The 21,508-nt window shown below is 48.1% G+C and overlaps 1 protein-coding gene across 4 annotated transcripts in view; it reads left to right on the top strand.

The window, feature by feature from the left end:
• rasgrp4 (RAS guanyl releasing protein 4) overlaps positions 1-21,508 on the top strand; it is a 218,056-nt gene that overhangs the window by 171,534 nt on the left and 25,014 nt on the right. For all 4 annotated transcript variants that reach the window (XM_073029257.1, XM_073029260.1, XM_073029259.1 and 1 more), the window contains exons 8-12: positions 1,080-1,196; positions 4,366-4,641; positions 8,460-8,540; positions 16,057-16,161; positions 20,530-20,639. In XM_073029257.1, coding sequence (XP_072885358.1) covers positions 1,080-1,196; positions 4,366-4,641; positions 8,460-8,540; positions 16,057-16,161; positions 20,530-20,639 — 689 coding nt within the window. The remainder of the gene's footprint in view (positions 1-1,079; positions 1,197-4,365; positions 4,642-8,459; positions 8,541-16,056; positions 16,162-20,529; positions 20,640-21,508) is intronic.

Genomic DNA, 21,508 nt, shown 5'->3' on the forward strand with positions numbered 1-21,508 from the left:
AATACAGGCCCTTCGGCCCAAAAAGCTGTGCCGAACATGTACTTACTTTAGAAATTACCTCGGGTTACCCATAGCCCTCTATTTTTCTAAGCTCCATGTACCTGTCCAGGAGTTTCTTAAAAGACCCTATCGTATCCGCCTCCACCACTGTCGCCAGCAGCCCATTCCACGCACTCACCACTCTCTGTGTAAAAAACTTACCCCTGACATCTCCTCTGTACCTACTTCCAAGCACCTTAAAATTGTGCGCTCTCGTGTTAGTTATTTCAGTCCTGGGAAAAAGCCTCTGACTATCCACACGATCAATGCCTCTCATCATCTTATACACCCCTATCAGGTCACCTCTTATCCTCCGTCGCTCCAAGGAGAAAAGGCCAAGTTCACTCAACCTACTCTCATCAGGCATGCTCCCTAATCCAGGCAACATCCTTGTAAATCTCCTCTGCACCCTTTCTATGGTTTCCACGGTTTCCACATCCTTCCTGTAGTGAGGCGACCAGAACTGAGCACAGTACTCCAGGTGGTGTCTGACCAGGGTCCTATATAGCTGCAACATTACCTCTTGGAAATATTTGGAAATCTACTTAAGACTTTTTGAAAGAAGAATGATCAGAATATATATTACCATCAGAATAGTTTAGACTGTGGAAATCAACTGTCTATCAGTAGATCTTCTAAGTTGATTTTTTTTACCTGACTGTAATTGCATTAAAATGAAAAATCCAGTCCCGAGATGTTTGATGTTACTCTGCGTTTCATTGGTGGTACTGTAGCGGGTAGTGCTGCTTCCTCCCGGTTCCAGTGATCCAAGTTCACATCCGGCCTCGGAGTGGAGCTGGCACGTTCTTGCCGTGACCGTGTGGGTTTCCCCTTGCTGCTCTGCTCTCCTCTCATGGAGCTGAGAGGAGCTCGAGGGAGCTGATGCGAGTTTTTTAAAGGAGGGTGGATGCGTGTGTGAGAGCGAATAAGCCAACGGGATGTAAGAGGGGGAACGCGGCCGAGGGGTTCACTCCAGGTTGTCCTGTGTTGTAAGAAGGATGATAAACGTTAAGGTACATTCAGCCTGTGTTCTCCCACAGAAACTCCGGCTACTCCAGAACTTCAACACACTAATGGCAGTGATTGGAGGGCTGTGTCACAGTGCCATCTCGCGACTCAAGGAAACCAGCTCCTACCTCTCCCAAGACGTCACTAAGGTCTGTCTAGTTACTCACCCATCTCTCGGTTACCTCCAAGCTGTTTCTTGTTCAAGCAGGTTGGTTGGGGGGTGGGGGGGTGGGTAACAAGGTGTCTGAGAACTTCAAACAAAAACAGGAAATATTGGTAAGAGTGTGGAACGAGCTGACAGCACGTGGTGCATGAGAGCTCGATTTCAACATCTGAGAGAAGTTTGGATAGGTACATGGTTGGGAGGGGTATGGAGGGTTATGGTCCCGGTGCAGGTCGACGGGAGTAGGCAGTTTAAATGGTTCGGCATGTACTAGATGGGCCGAAAGGCCTGTTTCTGTGCTGTACTTCTCTATGACTGTTCAAAAAGGCATAAGTGCTAGGTAGGAGATACAGAGTTAGTGTATTGAATCATGAATTCTCAACCAATGAGTATCCTGTTCAGGGTCAGAGTTAAAGAATTTGTTGACAATACCAAATTTACCAGTGGGGTGCTGAGAGAGTGAGAAGGTGTCTTGGCCAGAAGAGTTTTCATGGACTATTAGACAGTCAGAATCAAAATGAAATTTATTATATACAGTGTGTCACCATGAGATTTATTTTCTTGCAGGCATTTACATAAAATACATACACACAATAGCATTTATGAAGAATCTATACATAAACAAAGACTGATAAGCAACCAATGTGGAAAAGAATTATGCCAATAAAAAATGATATTAAGAACATGAGTTGTGAATGTGAGTCTGTAGTTTGCGGTATCAGTCCAGAGTTAAGTGAGTGAAGTTATCCACACTGGTTCAGGAGCCTCATGGTTGTAGGGTAATAACTGTTCTCGAACTTGATGTCTGGGACCTGAGGCTGTTGTATCTCCTGCCCGATGGTAGTAGTGAGAAGAGAGCCTGGTCTGGACAGTGAGGGATCTTGGTGAATGCTGCTTTCTCGCGACAGTGCTCCGTGTAAACGTGCTCAGTGGTGGGGAGGGCTTTGTCCAGCACTTTTTATAGACTTCACTGTCCTTGGGCATTGATGTTTCCATAGCAATCCGTGATGTGACCAGTCAGGATGCTCTCCGCTGTGCATCTATAGAAGCTTGTCATGGTTTTTGGTATCATGGCAGATCTGGCAAAGGCAATGCAGTGCCCTCTTTGTGATGGCATTCATGTGCCAGTCCCACATCAAGTCCTCAGATATGATAACCACAACCATGGAATATTACAGCACAGAAACAGGCCCTTCGGCCCTTCTTGGCTGTGCCAAGCCATTTTTTTGTCTTGTTCCACTGACCTGCACGTGGACCATATCCCTCCATACACCTCTCATCCATGTACCTGTCCAAGTTCTTCTTAAATGTTAAAAGTGAGCCCGCATTTACCACTTCATCTGACAGCTCATTCCACACTCCCACCATTCTCTGTGTGAAGAAGCCCCCCCCCAATGTTCCCTTTAAACTTTTCCCCCTTCACCCTTAACCCATGTCCTCTGTTTTTTTTTCTCCCCTAGCCTCAGTGGAAAAAGCCTGCTTGCATTCACTCTATCTATACCCATCATAATTTTATACACCTCTATCAAGTCTCCCCTCATTCTTCTACGCTCCGGGGAATAAAGTCCTAACCTATTCAACCTTTCTCTGTAACTCAGTTTCTCAAGTCCCGGCAACATCCTTGTAAACCTTCTCTGCACTCTTTCAACTTTATTAATATCCTTCCTGTAATTAGGTGACCAAAACAGAACACAATAATAACACCAAGGAATTTTAAGCTCCACCTCCAATCCCTACTGAGGACTGACTCTTAGGCCTCCTGCCTCTTCCTCGCATGCTCAATAATCAGCTCTTTGCTTTTGCTGACGTTGAGTGACAGAGGACTGGATAATGGGATTCAATTTGGAGAAGTGCAAGAGGATACATTTAAGAAGGAGAAATTACATGATGGAATAAAGTAAATTGGAAGTACCGGGGGACCGTGGATAGAAAGGGTGGGACAAATCGAGTTTAATCTGGATAAGTGTGAGGTGGGGTGTTTTGGGAAGACCTTCCACAGAGAATGGCTGGGTCCTGTAGAATATTGTGCAATAGAGGCACCTTGTAGTACAGGTACCACAATTTCCCTGAAAGTGGCGTCCAAGGGAGACAGGGTGGTGAAGATTGTTATTGGCACACTGGCCTTTGTTAGTCAAGCATGGAGTATAAAAGTTGGGATGTTCTGATGCAGTTTTACAAGATGTTGGTGAGGCCACATCTGGAATATTGTGTTCAGTCTCGGTCACTTTTCTGTATGGAAGAAGGAAAGAGTATAGAGGACGTTTATGAGGAAGACAGTGCCAAGACTTGTGGAACTAAATTACGGAGAGAGGTTGAACAGGTTGGAAATTTTTTCATTGGAATAAAGGAGAAAGAGGGGTGACCTTATAGAGTCACGAGGGGCATAGACAGGGCAAATGCGCTCAGTCTTTTTCCCTGGGCTGGGGAAATCAAGAACTAGAGGGCACAGGTTCAAAGTGAGAGGAGAGAGGTTTAATAGGAAACTGAGTGGTGACTTTTTCACCCAGGTGGTGGTCCGTTTGTGGAACGAGCTGCCAGAGGAAATGGTTGAGGCAGCTACATTAACAATATTTAAAGGATATTTGGACAGGTACATGGATGGGTAAATAGCCCCAATACCTTGGGGGCAGCCTTCGGGGGAGATGAAGGCTACGGGAGTAAACCGGAGCAAATCCAAAGTGGAGCCCCTAAGGCCACTGGACGTCATTGAACATCCTTCCAGCAGCTCCTGCGGCCAGGCTGGTGCCAAACGCATTGCTTCATCAGCTTTCCGTTTGACTACACTGGTGAGGCCGAGAGGGGGACCTTGACGACTGGGCATCTCAGGATCTCCATACCTTCCGCCCAGGCTTGTGATAATGATCGTCATCACCCATTGTCCTTCGAGACAGATGGATGCCAACCAGCCAACATAGATAGGAACGGTTTAGAGCAGGGGTTCCTTACATGCGGTCCACAGACCCCTTGCTTAACGATATTGGTCCATGGCATAAAAAAGGGTGGGAACCCCTAGTCTAGAGGGCAAATGGGACTAGCTTAAAGTGGAACCTTGGTTGCATGGAGCAGCTCAGCCAAAGGGCCTGTTTCCATGCTATCTGACTCTCTGTACCAAAGCTGGACATCTCCAGTAACGTTGTTCTTCTCTCCGAGTGCAGGCGCTGAACGAAATGACGGAGCTTCTGTCCTCGTGCAGCAACTACGGCAACTACCGCCGCGTCTTCAGTGAGTGCACCGGCTTTAAGATCCCCATCCTGGGGGTCCACCTGAAGGACCTGGTCTCGCTGAACGAGGCGCTGCCCGACTTCATCGAGGACAAGAAGATAAACCTGAGCAAGCTGCAGCAGCTGTACAGCCGTATCACCGAGCTGACCCAGATCCAGAACTGCACGCCCCCATTCGAAGCCAACAAGGACCTCGTGCATCTCCTTACGGTGAGTCTGCCACACGGCCCTTCAACCGGACCGTCTGCTCGAGCAGCTCTGTGGAGTAGGGAAGGGTGGTGGGAAAGGGGAATGGATAGTGTTTGTCAAGTCAAACTAGAGTTTCTAGAAAGTATTGGGACCTAGAGGCAAAAGAAAATAAAATTTAAAAGTAATAGCAAGAATCCACTGATAGACTGGATGGAACCCACTGCCTGAGTGCTGTTGCTGCCCAGAACAATGTGGGGGGGGGGACTCCGCACTATCACAGCGGCAGTCCGGGAGCAGCGTTCGAATCCGCGGTAAGATGCTGAACTTGAGAGACTGTTTCGTGGAAAAGAGCACTGCTGTCACTGCGTTTGGGTCAGCGCTAGCTTCACATCACGGGCTTCAGTCATCGCGCGCAGGCGCTTGTCAGAGAGATGGCGCGAGGTTTAGAAAGAGCACGGGAAGCTTCAGGAATTTTCGACGGGCTTCAAGCATAACGGTCTATTAGAGAGCAGAGACTGTGCAGGATCGAATCGGTCTACAAAGTCCGGAGAGGCAGCCAGTTTTTTCACCTAATGACTAATAGCTAATGGCTAATGACTAATGGTTGATGGAACTATCAAACTGCCGCACTTGCGAAAAATAAAAGGAGGAAAAAGGACATTGAGTGGAATCCAGTTGAAAAAACTTTCGGGTAGACGCATTCAATCTCTTTCAAGTGGGAAAGCTGCACATGTTCAAAGAAGAAAAAGAAATCCAACTTGACAGTGTTTCTCCCCAACAACCCCTTTCCAGATTCCAGTATCTGACCTCTTTTGTGCCTCCTTCCAGTCTGAGGTGGGCTGGTCACGAAACAAAGGACAATCCCAACCACCCCAAGCCAAGGAAATATTCTGGACAGAGAACTATAATCTAAATCCCGCTGAGACTTTTTCAACCAAATTATTTGTTCCCACTATATCCAAGATATTCCCTTTGTTATCCCCATCCAGGACACAGTTATTTTCCATCATTCCAATTCTGATGGAAGGTCCTGGATCTGAGGCACTATATCTGCTCCCCTCTCCACAGATACTGACTGACCTGCTGAGTACAGTCGGCCCTCCTTATCCGCGGATTCAACTAACCGCGGATCGGGAAAATCCAGAAGTTTCATCTCCAGCACTCGTTGTTTGAATACAGACTTCTTTTTCTTGTCAGTATTCCCTAAATAATACGGTATAACAACTATTTACAGAGCATTTACATTGTATTAGGTATTATAAGTAACCTAGAGATTATTTAAAGTATACGGGAGGGTGTGTGTAGGTTACCGCAGATCGGGTTCGTAAAAGAAACAGAAGTTCTCTCTCCAGCACTCATTGTTTGAGCAGGTACAGACTTTTTTTTGTCATTATTCCCTAAACAATACAGTCCTAAAGTCCAGCCACACTGAGACAGGTTAAATAAGGGACCTGAGCATCCGCATTTTTTGGTATCCGCGGGGGGGTCCCGGAACCAATCCCCCCGCAGATAAGGAGGGCCGACTGTATTTCAAGCAAAGGCTGCTCCCAAAACCTCTGAATTCTGTGTTTATTTCTGGGGACATGCTTGTTGTTGAAGAATTTCCAACCCAAATGTTCTACAATTTTCTGATGCTTCAAGAACAGAGATGAGGAGGGATTCTTCAGCCAGAATGTGATGAAACTGTGGAATTTGTTGGGTGCATTTAAAGTGGAGGTTGACAGGTTCTTGATTAGTAGGGACATCAAAGGTTATGGGGAGAAGGCACGGGAATGGGGTTGAGGATAATAAATTAGCCACTATGGAATGGCAGAGCAGACTCAATGAGATGAATGGTCCAATTCTACTCCATTGCCTTATGGTCTTATGGTGTAATGTCCGATCTGGTCTGATGTAATCCCGTGAGCCAGCTCCGGGTGTTCTACCATGTGAAGGTGTTGTGCCAGTGTAAGATGGTGATTGAGCACAAGGGCCTTCCTCTGACAGCAGCTGACAATCAGCAAACACACCACCTGCTGTCTCGATGTTTCCGTCCCCCGCGATGCCTCAGCCGGCGAGGTTGGCGAGGGACCGGGTCGTCCACAGCGCCACTTCCCGAGGGCACATGCCTTCCAGGCTGCTCCTGGAGACAGCAAAGCCCCAGGCCGCGCACAGTCAGTCTGAAAACCCACCGCTTGCGAAGAAACATCGGTCCACTGAGGACAAGCTGATCCACCCTCAAGATTTAAGATTGTTTAACGTCATTACAAATACAGAGGAGATTGAAATAATTGATACTCCAGGTCCAATGCAGCAAAAAACAAAACACACTAAGCTAAGGAACACAAAAATAATAAAACATAATAACTATGTAAGATGGCTTATGTACATAGATTGATTGTATGTTCATGAAGTGAAGCTAGGCACAGGAGTGCCTGTACATAAGGTGACTGACGGGAAATTATTGCAGCAAACAGTGGCAGTAGTGGAATGCGGAGGGATGGGTTAGTGGGTGGAGGTGTTGATCGGTCTTACTGCTTGGGGAAAGTAACTGTCTTTGAGCCTGCTGGTCCTGGCGTGGATGCTATGCAGCCTCCTCCCCGACGGGAGTGGGACAAACAGGGTGGGTGAGACCCTTCATGATGTTTCCGGCCCTTTTTTGACACCTTTCTGTACATATATATCAGAATCAGGTTTTACATCGCCGGAATACGTGGTGAAATTTGTTCTTTTGTGGCAGCGGAACATTGCAAAGCATTGTAATAAAAAACTATAAATTGCAATAAGAAATGTATATAAAAATATAAATCAGGTAGTGCAGAAAAAAAGAGAGAAAAATATTGAGGTAGCGTTCGTGGTTTCATTGTCCATTCAGAAATCGGATGGCAGAGCAGAAGAAGCTGTTCCAGCGAGTGTCTTCAGGCTCCTGTATCTCCTCATTGATGATAGCAACATCCTGGGTGATGTGGGTCCTTAATGATGGATGCCTTTTTGAGGCATCGCCTTTTGAAAGTGTCCTGGATGCTGGGGAGACTGGTACCTATGACAGAGCTAGCTGAGTTCACAACTTCCAGCTGCTTTTTCGATCCTGTGCAGTGGCACCTGCTCCCCATACCAGATGGCAGTGCTCTCCGTGGTAGATCCGGAGGAATTTGTGAGTGCAATTGACATACCAGATCTCCTCAAACCCCTAATGATGCACCATCAATAACTCTTGGAGACGTGAGGCGAAATATAGGCTTTTATTGGCTGGAAGAAAGAACAAGCAGCAATTGACCACCACACAACATCCTGGAGACTGAGGCCGGGGCGGAGTCCCCAATCGCCTTTATACCGGGGTCAGTGGGAGGAGCCACAGGAGCAGTCAGCGGTGGGGGGGGGGGGGGGGGGGGGCATGTCCAGACAGGTATATGTAGTTCACCACACCTAATGGATTATCAACACTGTTGTGCCTTTGTAATTGCATCAATAGGTTGGGCCCGGGATAGATCCTCAGAGATGCTGACACCCAGGAACTTGAAACCGCTCAGCCTTTCCTCCTCTGATCCCTCGATGAGGGCAGGCACGTGTTCCCTCGCCTTACCCTTTCTGAAATCCACAGTCAGTTCTTTGGTCTTACAGACGTTGAGCGCAAGATTGTCATTGCGACACCGCTCAACCAGCTGATTTATCTCGCTCCTGTACGCTTCCTCATCACCATCTGAAATTCTGCCAACGATAACTGCGTTGTCGGCAGATTTATAGATGGCGTTTGAGCTGTGCCTAGCGGCACAGTTGTGGGTGTAGGGAGAGCTGTCCTCGTGTCCATCAGTCAGATACAGTTCCAACTCATTGTTGTAATTGTCATCCATTTCTCCCAGCTCTCTCTCGACCTGTACTACACCGAGGATGAAATCTACGAGCTCTCTTACACAAAGGAACCCAGGACTCATCGAACGGTGGTAAGTGATCATAACTCTGATGAGTCCACGGCAAGCATCCCTGGAACCTGCTCCGCACTAACTTGGCTGATCTGACTGCAACCTCATCTTCACTGCCCCCTCTGCCTGAGGTGACCTTACACCCCTCGCTTGTCAAATACCTATTCGTCTTAAAAAACACTTTCATCCCCACCCCCCTTCAGCGAGAGCTCCGGACTCCTGCAGTCTTCGGTGGGTGTTCTTTTAGTTTTAAACAGTGGCCCCTAGCTCCAGATTCTCCCACACCCAGCCTGACTTCCCCGGGGCCCTCAGCCTGTTGACCACCCTTCCAACTCCTCAGATGCTGCTAATCCTGCCGAATTCTTCCAGCAAATTGTTTCTCCCCTCAGCCCCTCAGGATCGGTCTGATGGAGTGTGAGCAGAGGGTTATATTGAGTACAAAAAGTGCTGTTGGGCAGAAGTGGGCTGATTCCACACAAGCTTCCAGTCGTCCGATAAAACTTGGATAAACCGCTGTCCGACTATAGGGAAATCCAGTGGTTTGGCTTCTGCCCCCCCACCCGGGTGCTAATTTACACATCGTGGCTGCAATCCCATTAAACAAACCTAGGTTCTGTTTCCAACACTCCCTGGAAACCTGCTGGGTTCTGCAGTGGTTTGGAGTTTGATGCTCTCTGGCTAATACTTTATTTTATTATATTATGGTTTTATTTCAGAGGTTTCAAAGGGACATTTAATATCAGAGAAATGTATACAATATACATCCCGAATTCGCAAACATCCACAAAAACAGAGGAGAGCCCCAAAGAATAAATGACAGTTAAATGTTAGAACCCCAAAGCCCCCCCCCCCAGCTCCCCTCCGTCCTGCGCGTAAGCGGCAGCGAGCAACGATCCCCCCTCCCCCCAACCAGCAAAAAAATGCATTGCCACCCGCCACCGAGCACTCAAGCGTGAGCAAAGCTACAGCAACGACATGGACTTGCAGTTACCCCAAAGACTACATTGTTCACCCAGCATTCGACGTACCACTGTCACTCTCTCTCCCTCCCCCCCTCCCTCTCCCTCTCTCTCTTCCCCCCCCCCAATGAGGGATGAAGAGGTGCCTCCGTTTCACAGCAAGAGGGGAGACATAACAAGTAACTCACTGGTTTACGATGTTAAAAGGCCGTTGCATCGCTTTTTCTGAGCTCTGTACTCAAAGATCTCAGGTCCCTGGGCACAAACAGCCAAAGATCTTCCGGCTCCCACGACACACCGGTCTGTCGAGACACTGACCTTCGATCCGCCCGTCTCCAGAGCCCTGAAAACTCGGTCCTCCAAGGTCGAGCCCTTGGCGTGCCGAACAACGGCCATTCGTGAAACCCCGTGAGCAGGTCCCATTCCCACAAAGAACCGTAGTCAGTGTGTAACTCCAGGTCAGGATCTTCAAAAGGAAAAACAGAGATATTAAAGATGGAAATAGAGCTGTTTCCGATGATGCAAGCAAAGGAGTTGCCGTTAGGTGCCATTAACCCTCCTAAGCTTTGGAGATACAGCGTGTTTAGAGATACGGTGTGGAATAGGCCCTTCTGGCCCTTTGAGCTGTGCTGTCCCAGTAACCCCCAACAAATCTAATCGCGGGACAACTTACAATGACCAGTTAACATACCCGCTGCGTGTTTGGACCGTGGGAGGAAACCGGAGCTCCCGGGGGAAACCCATGGGGAGGACGTACAGAGACTCCTTACACAGGATGCCAAGACTGAGCTCTGAACTCCAACGCCCAGAGTGTATGAGAGGCGTAGATAGAGTAGACAGGGAGTATCTTTTCTCCCTGGGGTTGAAATGTCTAATACTGGAGGGCATCCATTGAAGGTGGGAGGGGGGTGGGTTCAAAGGGGGTGTGAGGGTTGGTTTTTCACTCAGCGTGGTGGACACCTGGTGTGGTGGTTGAGGCAAATACATTAGAGGCTCTTGAGAGACGTTTGGATAGGCACATGGATGTGAGGAATATGATATAGGTAGGAAGGATTCGTTTTTAGGGTTTTTTAATTTGTTTTTTAGCTGGTTCAGCACAACATTGTGGGCCGAATGGCCTGTTCCTGTGCTGTAATTGCATCGTGCAAACCGCTACTCTAACGAGGCATCCAGTAGAGTGAAGTGTCCCTCTGCAGTGTCCCATTAGGTGGAACTGGCACCTCCAAAGACCAGGTTCCACCCTGAGCTCCGTTGCTGTCCTTGTGGAGTTTGCACGTTCCCAGCGTGGTATTAAAACCCCCATTATGTGTCTGTTGGACTATTACAACAATAACATCAGTCCAACCGCACTGCCAATCCAGGTGGGTTAGCGGCGGGTTAGTGAGGGGTGGTTACATTTCTAGCTCGGCTCAAAAACCTGAGGTGCAAAGGGGCTTGGGAGACCTTGTGAGGGATTCCTTAAAGTTAATTTACAGGTTGAGTCTGTGGTGAGGAAGGCAAATGCAACGTTAGCATTCATTCAAGAGTTATAGAATATAAAGGCAGGGATGTAATGTTGAGGCTTTATAAGGCACTGGTGAGGCCTCACTTGAAGTATTGTGAGCAGTTTTAGACCCCCTATAGAACCATAGAACACTACAGCACAGTACAGGCCCTTCAGCCCTCCATGTTGTGCCGACCCATATAATCCTTAAAAAAAAGTACTAAACCCACACTACCCCATAACCCTCTATTTTTCTTTCATCCATGTGCCTGTCCAAGAGGCTCTTAAATACCCCTAATGTTTTAGCCTCCACCACCATCCCTGGCAAGTCATTCCAGGCACTCACAACCCTCTGTGTAAAAAACTTACCCCTGATGTCTCCCCTAAACTTCCCTCCCTTAATTTTATACCTATGGCCTTAGATAGGGTGTGTTGAAACTGGAGAGTTCAAAGAAAACGATTCCAGGATTGGCTGGCTTGCCATATGAGCAACGTTTGATGGCTCTGGGCCTGTAGTCACTAGGATTCAGAAGAATGAGGGGTGACCTCATTGAAATCTATCGAATGGTGAAAGACCTCAATAGAGTGGATGTGGAGAGGGTGTTTCCTGTGGTGAGAGAGTCTAAGACCAGAGGGCACAGATAGAGTGGATGTGGGGAGGGTGTTTCCTGTGGTGGGAGAGTCTAGGACCAGAGGACACAAATAGAGTGGTTGTGGAGAGGATGTTTCCTATAGTGGGGGAGTCTAGGACCAGAGGACACGGATAGAGTGGATGTGGAGAGGGTGTTTCCTGTGGTGGGAGAGTCTAGGACCAGAGGACACGGATAGAGTGGATGTGGAGAGGGTGTTTCCTGTGGTGGGAAAGTCTAAGACCAGAGGACACAGCCTCAGAATAGAGGGGTGCCCTTTTTTGAATGGAGATGAGGAGGAATTTCTTTAGCCAGAGAGTGGTGAATCGGTAGAATTCTTTGCCACAGGCAGTTGTGGAGGCCAAGTCTGTGTGTATATTTAAACCAGAAGATTATTGATTCTTGATTAGACAGGGCAAGGAGAGATATGGGGAGAAGGCAGGAGATTGGAGCTGAGAGGGAAAATGGATCAGACATGATGAAATGGCAGAGCGGGCTTGATGGGCTGAATGGCCTAATTCTGTTCCTGTATCTTGTGGTCTTATGGTCTCAGTATCCAGAACGATTGGTCCAGACTCTGCCTCCGCCTCTTTCTGAGGGCAAGAGTTCCAGCGACTCATGACCCACAGCAGTGCAGTGAGGAAGGAGCCTCGTATGTGGAGGAATACAGGGGCTCTGCCTCTCTTTGCCTCGCCCCCTCGCTCTCTGCCACACTCTCTCTACCTTGTTTTCTCCCTCTCTCTCTCTGCCCCTCACTCTCTTCTCTCTGCCTTGCTCCCTCTTGATCTCTCTCTCTGTCTCTCTCTATCTATCTCTCACTCTCTATCTCTCTGTCTCTCTCTCTATCTCTCTCTCTCCGTCTCTTTCTCTCTCTCTCTCTCTCTCTCTGTCTCTCTCTCTCTTTCTTTCTCGCTCTCTCTATCTCTCACTCTCTATCTCTCTCTCCCTCTCTCTATCTCTCTCTCTCTCTCTCTCTCTCTCTCTCTCAATAACCAAGAGCAAAACAGCACAGATGCTGTAAACTTGAAATAAAAATAAAAATCTGAAGTTCTAGAAGCACTCAGCAGGTCACGCAGCATCTGTGGAGGAAGGAGCTGAGTCAGTATTTCACGTTAGTGTGATATGATTATATTGACCTTCAAAGTTCAAGTTCAAAATAAATTTATTATCAAAGAGAATAGATGTCACCATATATAGTCCTGAGATTCATTTTCCATAATAGAATAATAACCATAACAGAATCAGATAAAAGACCACACCAGTTTGGGAATTCAACCAGTGTGCAAAAGACAACAAACTGCAAATACAAGAAGAAATAAATAATAAAAACAAATAAATAAGCAATAAATATGAAGAACATGAGATGAAATATCCTTGAAAGTGGGTCCATAGGTTGTGAGAGCAATTCAAGTGAAATTGAGTGAAGTTATCTTCTCTGGTTTAAGAGCCAGGGGTATTAACTGTTCCTGAACCTGGTGGTGTGAGTCCTGATGCTCCTGGATCTTCTTCCTGATGGCAGCAGCAGGAAGAGAGCATGGCCTGGGTGGTGAGGGTCCCTGATGATGGATGCTGCTTTCCTGCGATAGCATTTCATGTAGATATGCTCAAAGGTGTGGCGGGCTTTACCCATGATGGACTGAGCCATATCCACTACTTTTAGTAGGATTTTCCATTCAAGGGCATTGGTGCTTCCATACCAGGCTGTGATGCAGCCTGCCAACATACTCTCCACCACACATCTATAGAAGATTGCCAAAGTTTTAGATGCCATGCCAAATCTTCACAAACTCCTAAGGAAATAGAAGGACTGCTGTGCTTTTATAATTGCACTTACGTGCTGGTCCTCTGAAATAATAATATTAGAGGAATTTAAAATTGTTGACTCTCTCCTCCTCCGATGAGGCCTGGCTCCTGGGCCTCTGGTTTGCTCCTCCTGAGGTCAATAATCAGCTCCTTGGTCTTGCTGACATTGAGTGAGAGGTTGTTGTTCTGGCACCACTCAGCCAGGTTTTCAATCTCCCTCCTCTATGGCATTAACCTAAAACATCATCTCATTTTCACTCTCCACACATGCTGCCTGTCCTGCTGAGCGTTCCTAGAATTTTTGTCTTTTATTTCAACTCACAACCTGCCCGGCTCAACACTCCTAGCGCACAAGGCGAAATCGAAAACAACAGGAAGAGCAGAGCTTCTGGTTAGCTTAATTAAACCCTGGTATGTTTCTAATATATCGCCTTGGTGATGTCCTTTGATGTGGCAAACAGCCTTGCTAATTGTGATTGTCGCAGTACTGTTGTGGTTGTGACAGGCTGTCAGACCACTGGAGCTAATGGGGAGAGAGCAGATGGAGGGAATGTTTTCTGGGCCCTGTCTTTCCGGTAGTTCCTCAAGGGTGAGGATCATTTATGCCCTCTGGAGTTCACAGACCCTGGGCTGGCTCACGAGTCCTATGCGGCTCCCTTATCCATTCATCCCTCTCCACTGATCTCCCTCCTGGCACTTATCTTTTCAAGCAGAACAAGTGCTACACCTGCCCCTACACCTCCTCCCTCACTACCCAAACTGTCCTTACAGGTGAGGCGATACTTCACCTCTGAGTCTGTTGGGGTCACCTACTGTGTCCGGTGCTCCAGGTGTGGCCTCCTGTGCATCGGTGAGACCCGGCGTAGATTGGGAGACCATTTCACTGTCCACTAGAAGAAGTGGGATCTCCCAGTTGCCACCCATTTTAATTCCACTTCCCATTCGCATTCCGGTATGATCTCCTCTACTGTCGCAATGAGGTCACTCTCAGGTTGGAGGAACACCACCTCATATTCCATTTGGGTAGCCTCCAACCTGATAGTGTGAACATCAATTTCTCAAACTTCTGGTAATGGATTCCCCCCCCCCCCCCACCAACCCATGACCATTCCCCACCCCTTTTCCCTCTCTCACCTATTTCCTTGCCTGCCAATCGCCTCCCTCTGGCGCTCCTCCCCTCTTTTTCTTTCTTCCGTGGCCTTCTGTTCCCTCCTCCTCCAGCCCCATGTCTCTTTCACCAATCAACTTCCCTGCACTTTACTTCATCCTTCCCCCCCCCCCCGTCCTGGTTTCACCCATCACCTTGTGTTTCTCTCTCCCCCCCCACCCACCTTTTAAGTCGATTCCTCAGCTTTTTTCTCCAGTCCTGCAAAGGGTCTCGGCCTGAAACGTCGACTGTACGTTTTTCCCATCGATGCTCTGCTGAGTTCCTCTAGCATTGTGTGTGCGTTGGGTGAACAATGTTTTTTTTGTTGGACTGCAGATCATGGTCTCCCTGTGAGGGCTCTGATAGATAGATAGATACTTTATTCATCCCCATGGGGAAATTCAACTTTTTTCCAATGTCCCATACACTCGTTGTAGCAAAACTAATTACATACAATACTTAACTCAGTAAAAAATATGATATGCATCTAAATCACTATCTCAAAAAGCATTAATAATAGCTTTAAAAAGTTCTTAAGTACTGGCGGTTGAATTGTAAAGCCTAATGGCATTGGGGAGTATTGACCTCTTCATCCTGTCTGAGGAGCATTGCATCGATATTAACCTGTCGCTGAAACTGCTTCTCTGTCTCTGGATGGTGCTATGTAGAGGATGTTCAGAGTTATCCATAATTGACCGTAGCCTACTCAGCGCCCTTCGCTCAGCTACCGATGTTAAACTCTCCAGTACTTTGCCCACGACAGAGCCCGCCTTCCTTACCAGCTTATTAAGACGTGAGGCGTCCCTCTTCTTAATGCTTCCTCCCCAACACGCCACCACAAAGAAGAGGGCGCTCTCCACAACTGACCTATAGAACATCTTCAGCATCTCACTACAGACATTGAATGACGCCAACCTTCTTAGGAAGTACAGTCGACTCTGTGCCTTCCTGCACAAGGCATCTGTGTTGGCAGTCCAGTCTAGCTTCTCGTCTAACTGTACTCCCAGATACTTGTAGGTCTTAACCTGCTCCACACATTCTCCATTAATGATCACTGGCTCCATATGAGGCCTAGATCTCCTAAAGTCCACCACCATCTCCTTGGTCTTGGTGATATTGAGACGCAGGTAGTTTGAGTTGCACCATATCACAAAGTCCTGTATCAGTTTCCTATACTCCTCCTCCTGTCCATTCCTGACACACCCCACTTCTGCGATCGCTTCCTTGGTGGATGGTGGGGGCTGATGCTTCCTGCTGACATGGGGGGGGCGGGGAGTGTTGATGCTTTGCCGCTGCTTGTGCGTGGGAGTTGGCAGTTTTGGGGTTCTTACATTTTTCTGTCATTCATCCCTCGGGGTTCTCTTCTGTTTCGAGGATGTTCGCGGAGAGTAAGAATTTCAGGTGGTATATTGTATACATTCTCTGATATTCAATAGAACTATTAGACCATTTGTGTGTGTGTTCTAGCCACTCCTCAGCCTCCAGTACTGCTGACGTGCTCTGTCTTTGCTTCCAGACGGTGCCCCCCTGCAAACCCCCCGTAGTTGTTGACTGGGCCTCAGGGGTGGCCCCAAAGCTCGACGCCCTGACCATCAGCAAACATGTCCGGCAGCTGGTCGACGTAAGTACTTGAGCGCCGACCGTGATGTCGGCGTCATTCGGTGGGCGGGAGGGCTAGGGGAGTGAATACAAGGGAAACAAGATTCTGCTGGCGTGGAATGAGGAGAAGTCGGTGGAATTTGGTGAGCCCGGCTGCTGATCTCCTTGCACACCAACAGCAGAGACCTTTTCCGCAGGAGGACGCGGTACAGAGCTCGTGAGCCAGCTTTGGTGATCCCCAAACACCGAGCAGCCCAAAGGCTCTCCCTCTCCCTCACCATGGAAGCCGTCTTTCAGCATCTCAGCTCTCAATTGTTGGATGGAGGCATTTTGGGGCCTTCAAAGTAGTCCTCTCGTCCGGTGGCCCTGCACGGTTGCCCTGATTCCCTGGTGGCCAGCATAGTCAAAGGAAGGCCTGCAAATGTGTGTCTCCTGAAGTCCCCTGGTCACTGAGGTCCTGGGCTTCGGGGAGACTACAGCCTTTGTCTCACAGTGGTGTGGCCACGAGGGCAGTGTCTGATCATCTCTGGTCCCACCTCTGCTCTCACGGGCTTTCCCTGCGTCGGCAAGGATCGAGAAGGTGCTAGTGATCCTGCCAGGGCCCTGAGGGTGGGATTTTAGGCGGCTTTCCAATCGGTTGTGGGTGAACCATGAAGGGCGGAGTCTTCGCAAATGGTGTTACTGTGAGGTTCGCAGAGGTGACTCTGCGGGACACCTGGTGACTACTTTGCCCCAGAGTTTCAGAGAGTGTGCTTCGAGTCATCTCAACCATTGCTTTGCCGTGATCCAGTCTCACCAGCCTCCTCCATCTCCAAAGCCCGCCAAGATATCCACACCCCTCCACCTCCATACTTCAGAACATCACCCCACCCCTGGCGACGAGTTCCCTGGAACCTGTCAGTGACAGCACGCAAAATTATGAGGGGCATAGATAGGGTAAATTCAAACAGGCTGTGGTTGGATGAGACCAGAACTGGAGGTGATGGGGTTAAGAGTGAAAGGTGAAATGTTTAAGAGGAAACCTGAGGGGGAACTTCTTCACTCAGAGAGAGGTACAAGTGTGTGAAACAAGCTGCCAGTGGAAGTGGTGGATCTGGGTTCAATTTCAACATTTATGAGAAATTTGGACAAGTACATGGATGGGAGGGGTATGGGGGACTATGGTCCAGGTGAAGGTCAGTGGGTTGGGGCAGTATAATAGTTTGGCATGGACTAGATGGACTGAAGGGCCTGTTTCTTTGCTTTAGTGCTCTTTGGCACTATGACAAGTACAGGACCATTGGCTAAGTGATGACTCAAAGTCTCAGAGGTTTGTAAATCACATCCAAAAACTGGTCTTCCCTGTAACTCCTTCCCCCTTTGGGGAATACCTAGAGAAGGTAAACCTTTAGCCAAATCCTCTTTCAACTTCCCTAATATTTCCTTCACATAGCTCAATCATAGTTTTTTTTCTTGATGTGATAACATTCTGAGAAGAGCCTTAGGATGTTTTTGCTATGTAAAAATCGCTAAATCCACGCAGTGGCCACTTTATCAGACACCGCCTGTACCTGACCCAGCGGCCATGGAGTGCACGCTCTTGTATTCTGCTGTTTCCACTTCGAGGTTCGACCTGTTGTGCGATCAGAGAAGCTCTTCTGCACGCCACTGTTGTAACGCGTGGTTCTTTGAGTTACTGTTGTCTTCCTGTCAGCTTGAACCAGTCTGGCCGTTCTCCTCTGACCTCTCTCATCAACCAGGCATTTTCACTCACAGAGCTCCTGCTCACTGGAATCCCAGGAGATCAGCAGTTTCTGAGATACTCAAACCACCCCATCTGGCACCAGCAATCATTCCACGGTCTAAGTCACCAAGATCACATTTCTTCCCTATTCTGTCGTTCAGTCTGAACAACAGCTGAACCTCGACCACGTCGGCATGCTCTTATGCACTGAGTTGCTGCCACATGATTGGCCGATTAGCTATTTGCATTAATGAGTGGATGTGCCTAATAGAGTGGCCACTGAGTGTGAATTGTTGTTGTTCTTGTACGCCTGTTGCTCAGTGATGGGGGTGTCTGGAAAAGGAAATATTGTGGATAGGTTACAGGAGCTGGCATGGTGACATGATGTCTCAGTGGCTAAGTGGTGCCTCTGGCTGGTGCAGGGTCCTTTCAGAAACAAGAACATCCTTGGAATACTCGAGTCAGAAAGAAACAGTTATGTTTCAGTTCAGCAGAGACCTGAGAGGTTCTGTACAAAAGGTCTTCAAGTTCAAGTTTATAGTCTTTCAACCATGTACATGCATGGGACCAAACGAAACAATGTCCCTTCAGAACAGTTCGGCCTGAAACATTTCCTTCCCTACAGACGCTGCCTGATCTGCTGACTGGTCCCGGCATTCCCTGTTTTTATTTCAGATTTGCGGCATCTGACGTTTCCACTTCGATTTTCTGTTTGGAGAGAAAACGAGTTGGTTTTGAGTTGCAGAGAGAATACGGAGGGATTGGTAGAACAGGGGAATTATATAAATGACTTGGATGAAAATGTAGATGGATCAGTTAATAGGTCTGCAGTTGATGGAGTTGTGGGCAGTGTAGAGGCTGTGAAAGGATACAGTGGGATCTCAGTCTGTTACAGACATGGGTGGGCAGATGGGTTTAATCCAGGCAAGCAAGCGGTGTTACACTTTGGGAGATCAAACGTGAGGAAACAGTTTTTTGCGACAACTCGAGTTGAGCGTGATTTTTTCCTAAGAAGTTATTCCTTTAATGGACAACACCTACGTGTGACTTTGTTTAACGTGGGGAGGCTGATGCACAGGCAGTGACCACGTGGTGCTTGACAAATCAGAGTGAGCGTTCAGTGGTACGGACCCTTCTCTGCTGCGGCCTTCCTCCGCCTTCACTGCCGCTGTGATGTCCGCCAGCTCCACGGTTGAGGCTTGGTTGCATCGCTCTTTATTTGGAACCTCCACCTTGACTTTACCGCCATGGGCGAAGCTCCCAGTAGCTCAGCTCCGGACAACACCACTCTCAGGATCTCAGGAACTCTCTCCCCGCGACGAGGTGCCGGTCCTCGGAGAAGAAGGGAAAAGTACACAATTAATTACGGGAGCCTTAATGACTGATGTACAGAGGGATCTTGGGAGTCTAACTCCTTGAAAGTGATCACCAAGTAGATAGAGTGGTCGGGAAGGCATAAGGCGAGCTTGCCTTTATTGGTCACGGCATTGAGTACAAATGTCGAGAAGTCACACTGCATCTGTGTGGGCCACAGATGGGGTACTATGTGCAATTCTGGTCACCCTATTACAGGAATCATCTGCCGGAAAAAGCGGGATCTCCTAGTTCCCTCTTTTCCTCCATATCACTTGATCTCCTGTATTGGGAGACAAGGACTGAAGTTTCCAAAATGAGACCTGATGAAGGATTGAAAGTCCATGCCAGGGCCCAGCCACCACCGGAAGAGTGTATCTCTCCTCCTCTCTCCTCTCCTGCTCAATCAGAGCTTGATCGTTGGCTCTCAATCCTTCTCGATGCAGCTAGCCAGACCTTGGCCCCCGATGTCCCCGTGCGCTCTATAGTTCAAAACATTAACAGGAGAGAAACGTCACCAAACAGTGCTGTCTTTGGAAACTGGATCTTCACCGCGAAGCTTGCATCAAAGAAATGTTGAACTTCAAAAGCAAAATGTTGGAGATCTGAATTATGACCAGAGAGTGCTGGGAACACTCAGCAGGTCAGACAGCGTCTGTGGAGGAGAGAAATGAGACCAGTGTTTCAGCTTGAACCAGGACAGTTGCGGAATACTTCTTTGCAGTTCTTTGTTCTAAAATCTCTCAATTCTCGAGTCGGGGAACTCGGAATAGAAAGCAATGTTTCAGACTGACTGTAACATCGAAATAGCAACTGTTGACTCCCCCGCCGCTGTGGAAGGAGCAATAGCTGTCTCTCCCTTGTTAATGAGAGAGAGAGCCTGCGAGATGTCGAAATGATGGAGTGAGCAGTGGTTTTCGATGGACTGTAGACCATGGTCTCTCTTTGGGAGCTTTGCTGTTGCTTGTGTGGAGAGTAGTGAAAATGCTGGTGCTTTCTGCTCCAATAAATGGGGGGGTGTTGGTTTGATGTTGCTTGTGTGGGAGGGGGTGGGGGCTTTGGGGTTTTTTTTTCGGTCATTCATTCTTCAGGGTTTTTCTTTTGTTTTGAGGATGTCTGTGCAGAGTAAGAATTTCAGGTTGTATAGTGTATACGTTCTTTGATATTAAATGGAACTATTCAACTATCGTTTTACTATGAAAATGAAACTGTAATATATGGAGATGTATATGTAGTTTGGTAACAAATTTACTTCTGAACTTTTGAGCTGATGGTGTGATACTGTTCTGACCTTTTTCCTCTCTCGCCTTGTAGTCCGTGTTTAAAAACTACGACCATGACCAGGACGGCTACATCTCCCAGGAAGAGTTTGAGAAAATCGCTGCTAGCTTCCCATTTTCGGTCTTCATCTTCGATAAAGATCGGTGAGTGGGGGGTCCCGTTCCCATTTAGTGCCGTCTGAATGTTCGAGGAGCTCATTCGGTGGTGACTGAGTTGATCCGTGGTGGCTCAGGAGACTTGGGATGCTCACAACTTTGCAGGGGTTGACAGATCCCAGAAGGAGCTTCCCATCAGCTGGTCCCAGCACTGAACGTAACGCCCGCTCACAGCTCCCTGTCCTTTTGAGCCGAGGTCAGCCAATTCAGGTGTGTGGCCACTGGTGGCTCAAGATAGGTTACTTGGATTCACTCCTGCAAGGTGAGAGAGACCCGGGACACCGACGTTGCCATTCATCCCAAGGTGGTAGAGTCATAAAGCACAGAAACAGGCCCTTCGGCCCATCCTGTCTATGATGGCGAAAACATCCATGTAAACTAGCCCAAATTGTCTGTGTTTGAACAAAATTCATCTAGAACTCCCTGTCCAAGCGACTCTTAAATGTCGTTAACGTACCTGCCTCAACCACTTCCTCTGGCAGCTCATTCCATATACGGACCGCCCTCCGGGTGAAAAATTTCCTACCCTCTCACTATTAACCTATGCCCTCTCCTTCTTGATTCCCCAACTCTGGAGAAAAGTCTGTGAGCATTAACCCCTCATGATTTTATGTACCTCTAGAACAGGGGCCCCTAACCTTTTTAATGCCATGAACCAATACCAGTAGTCAAGTGGTCCGTGGACCCCTGGTTGCGGACCCTCGCTCTATAAGATCATCCTTCAGTCTCCTACGCTCCAGTAGGGGGCGACACAGTAATGTAGTGGTTAGCACAACGCTTTACGGTACAGGCGACCCGGGTTCAATTCCTGTCGCTGCCTCTAGAGAGTTTGTATCTCCCCTGGGTGCTCCACTTTC

The sequence above is a fragment of the Hemitrygon akajei genome, chromosome 25 (genome assembly GCF_048418815.1).
Source record: "Hemitrygon akajei chromosome 25, sHemAka1.3, whole genome shotgun sequence".
NCBI classification, from domain to species: domain Eukaryota; kingdom Metazoa; phylum Chordata; class Chondrichthyes; order Myliobatiformes; family Dasyatidae; genus Hemitrygon; species Hemitrygon akajei.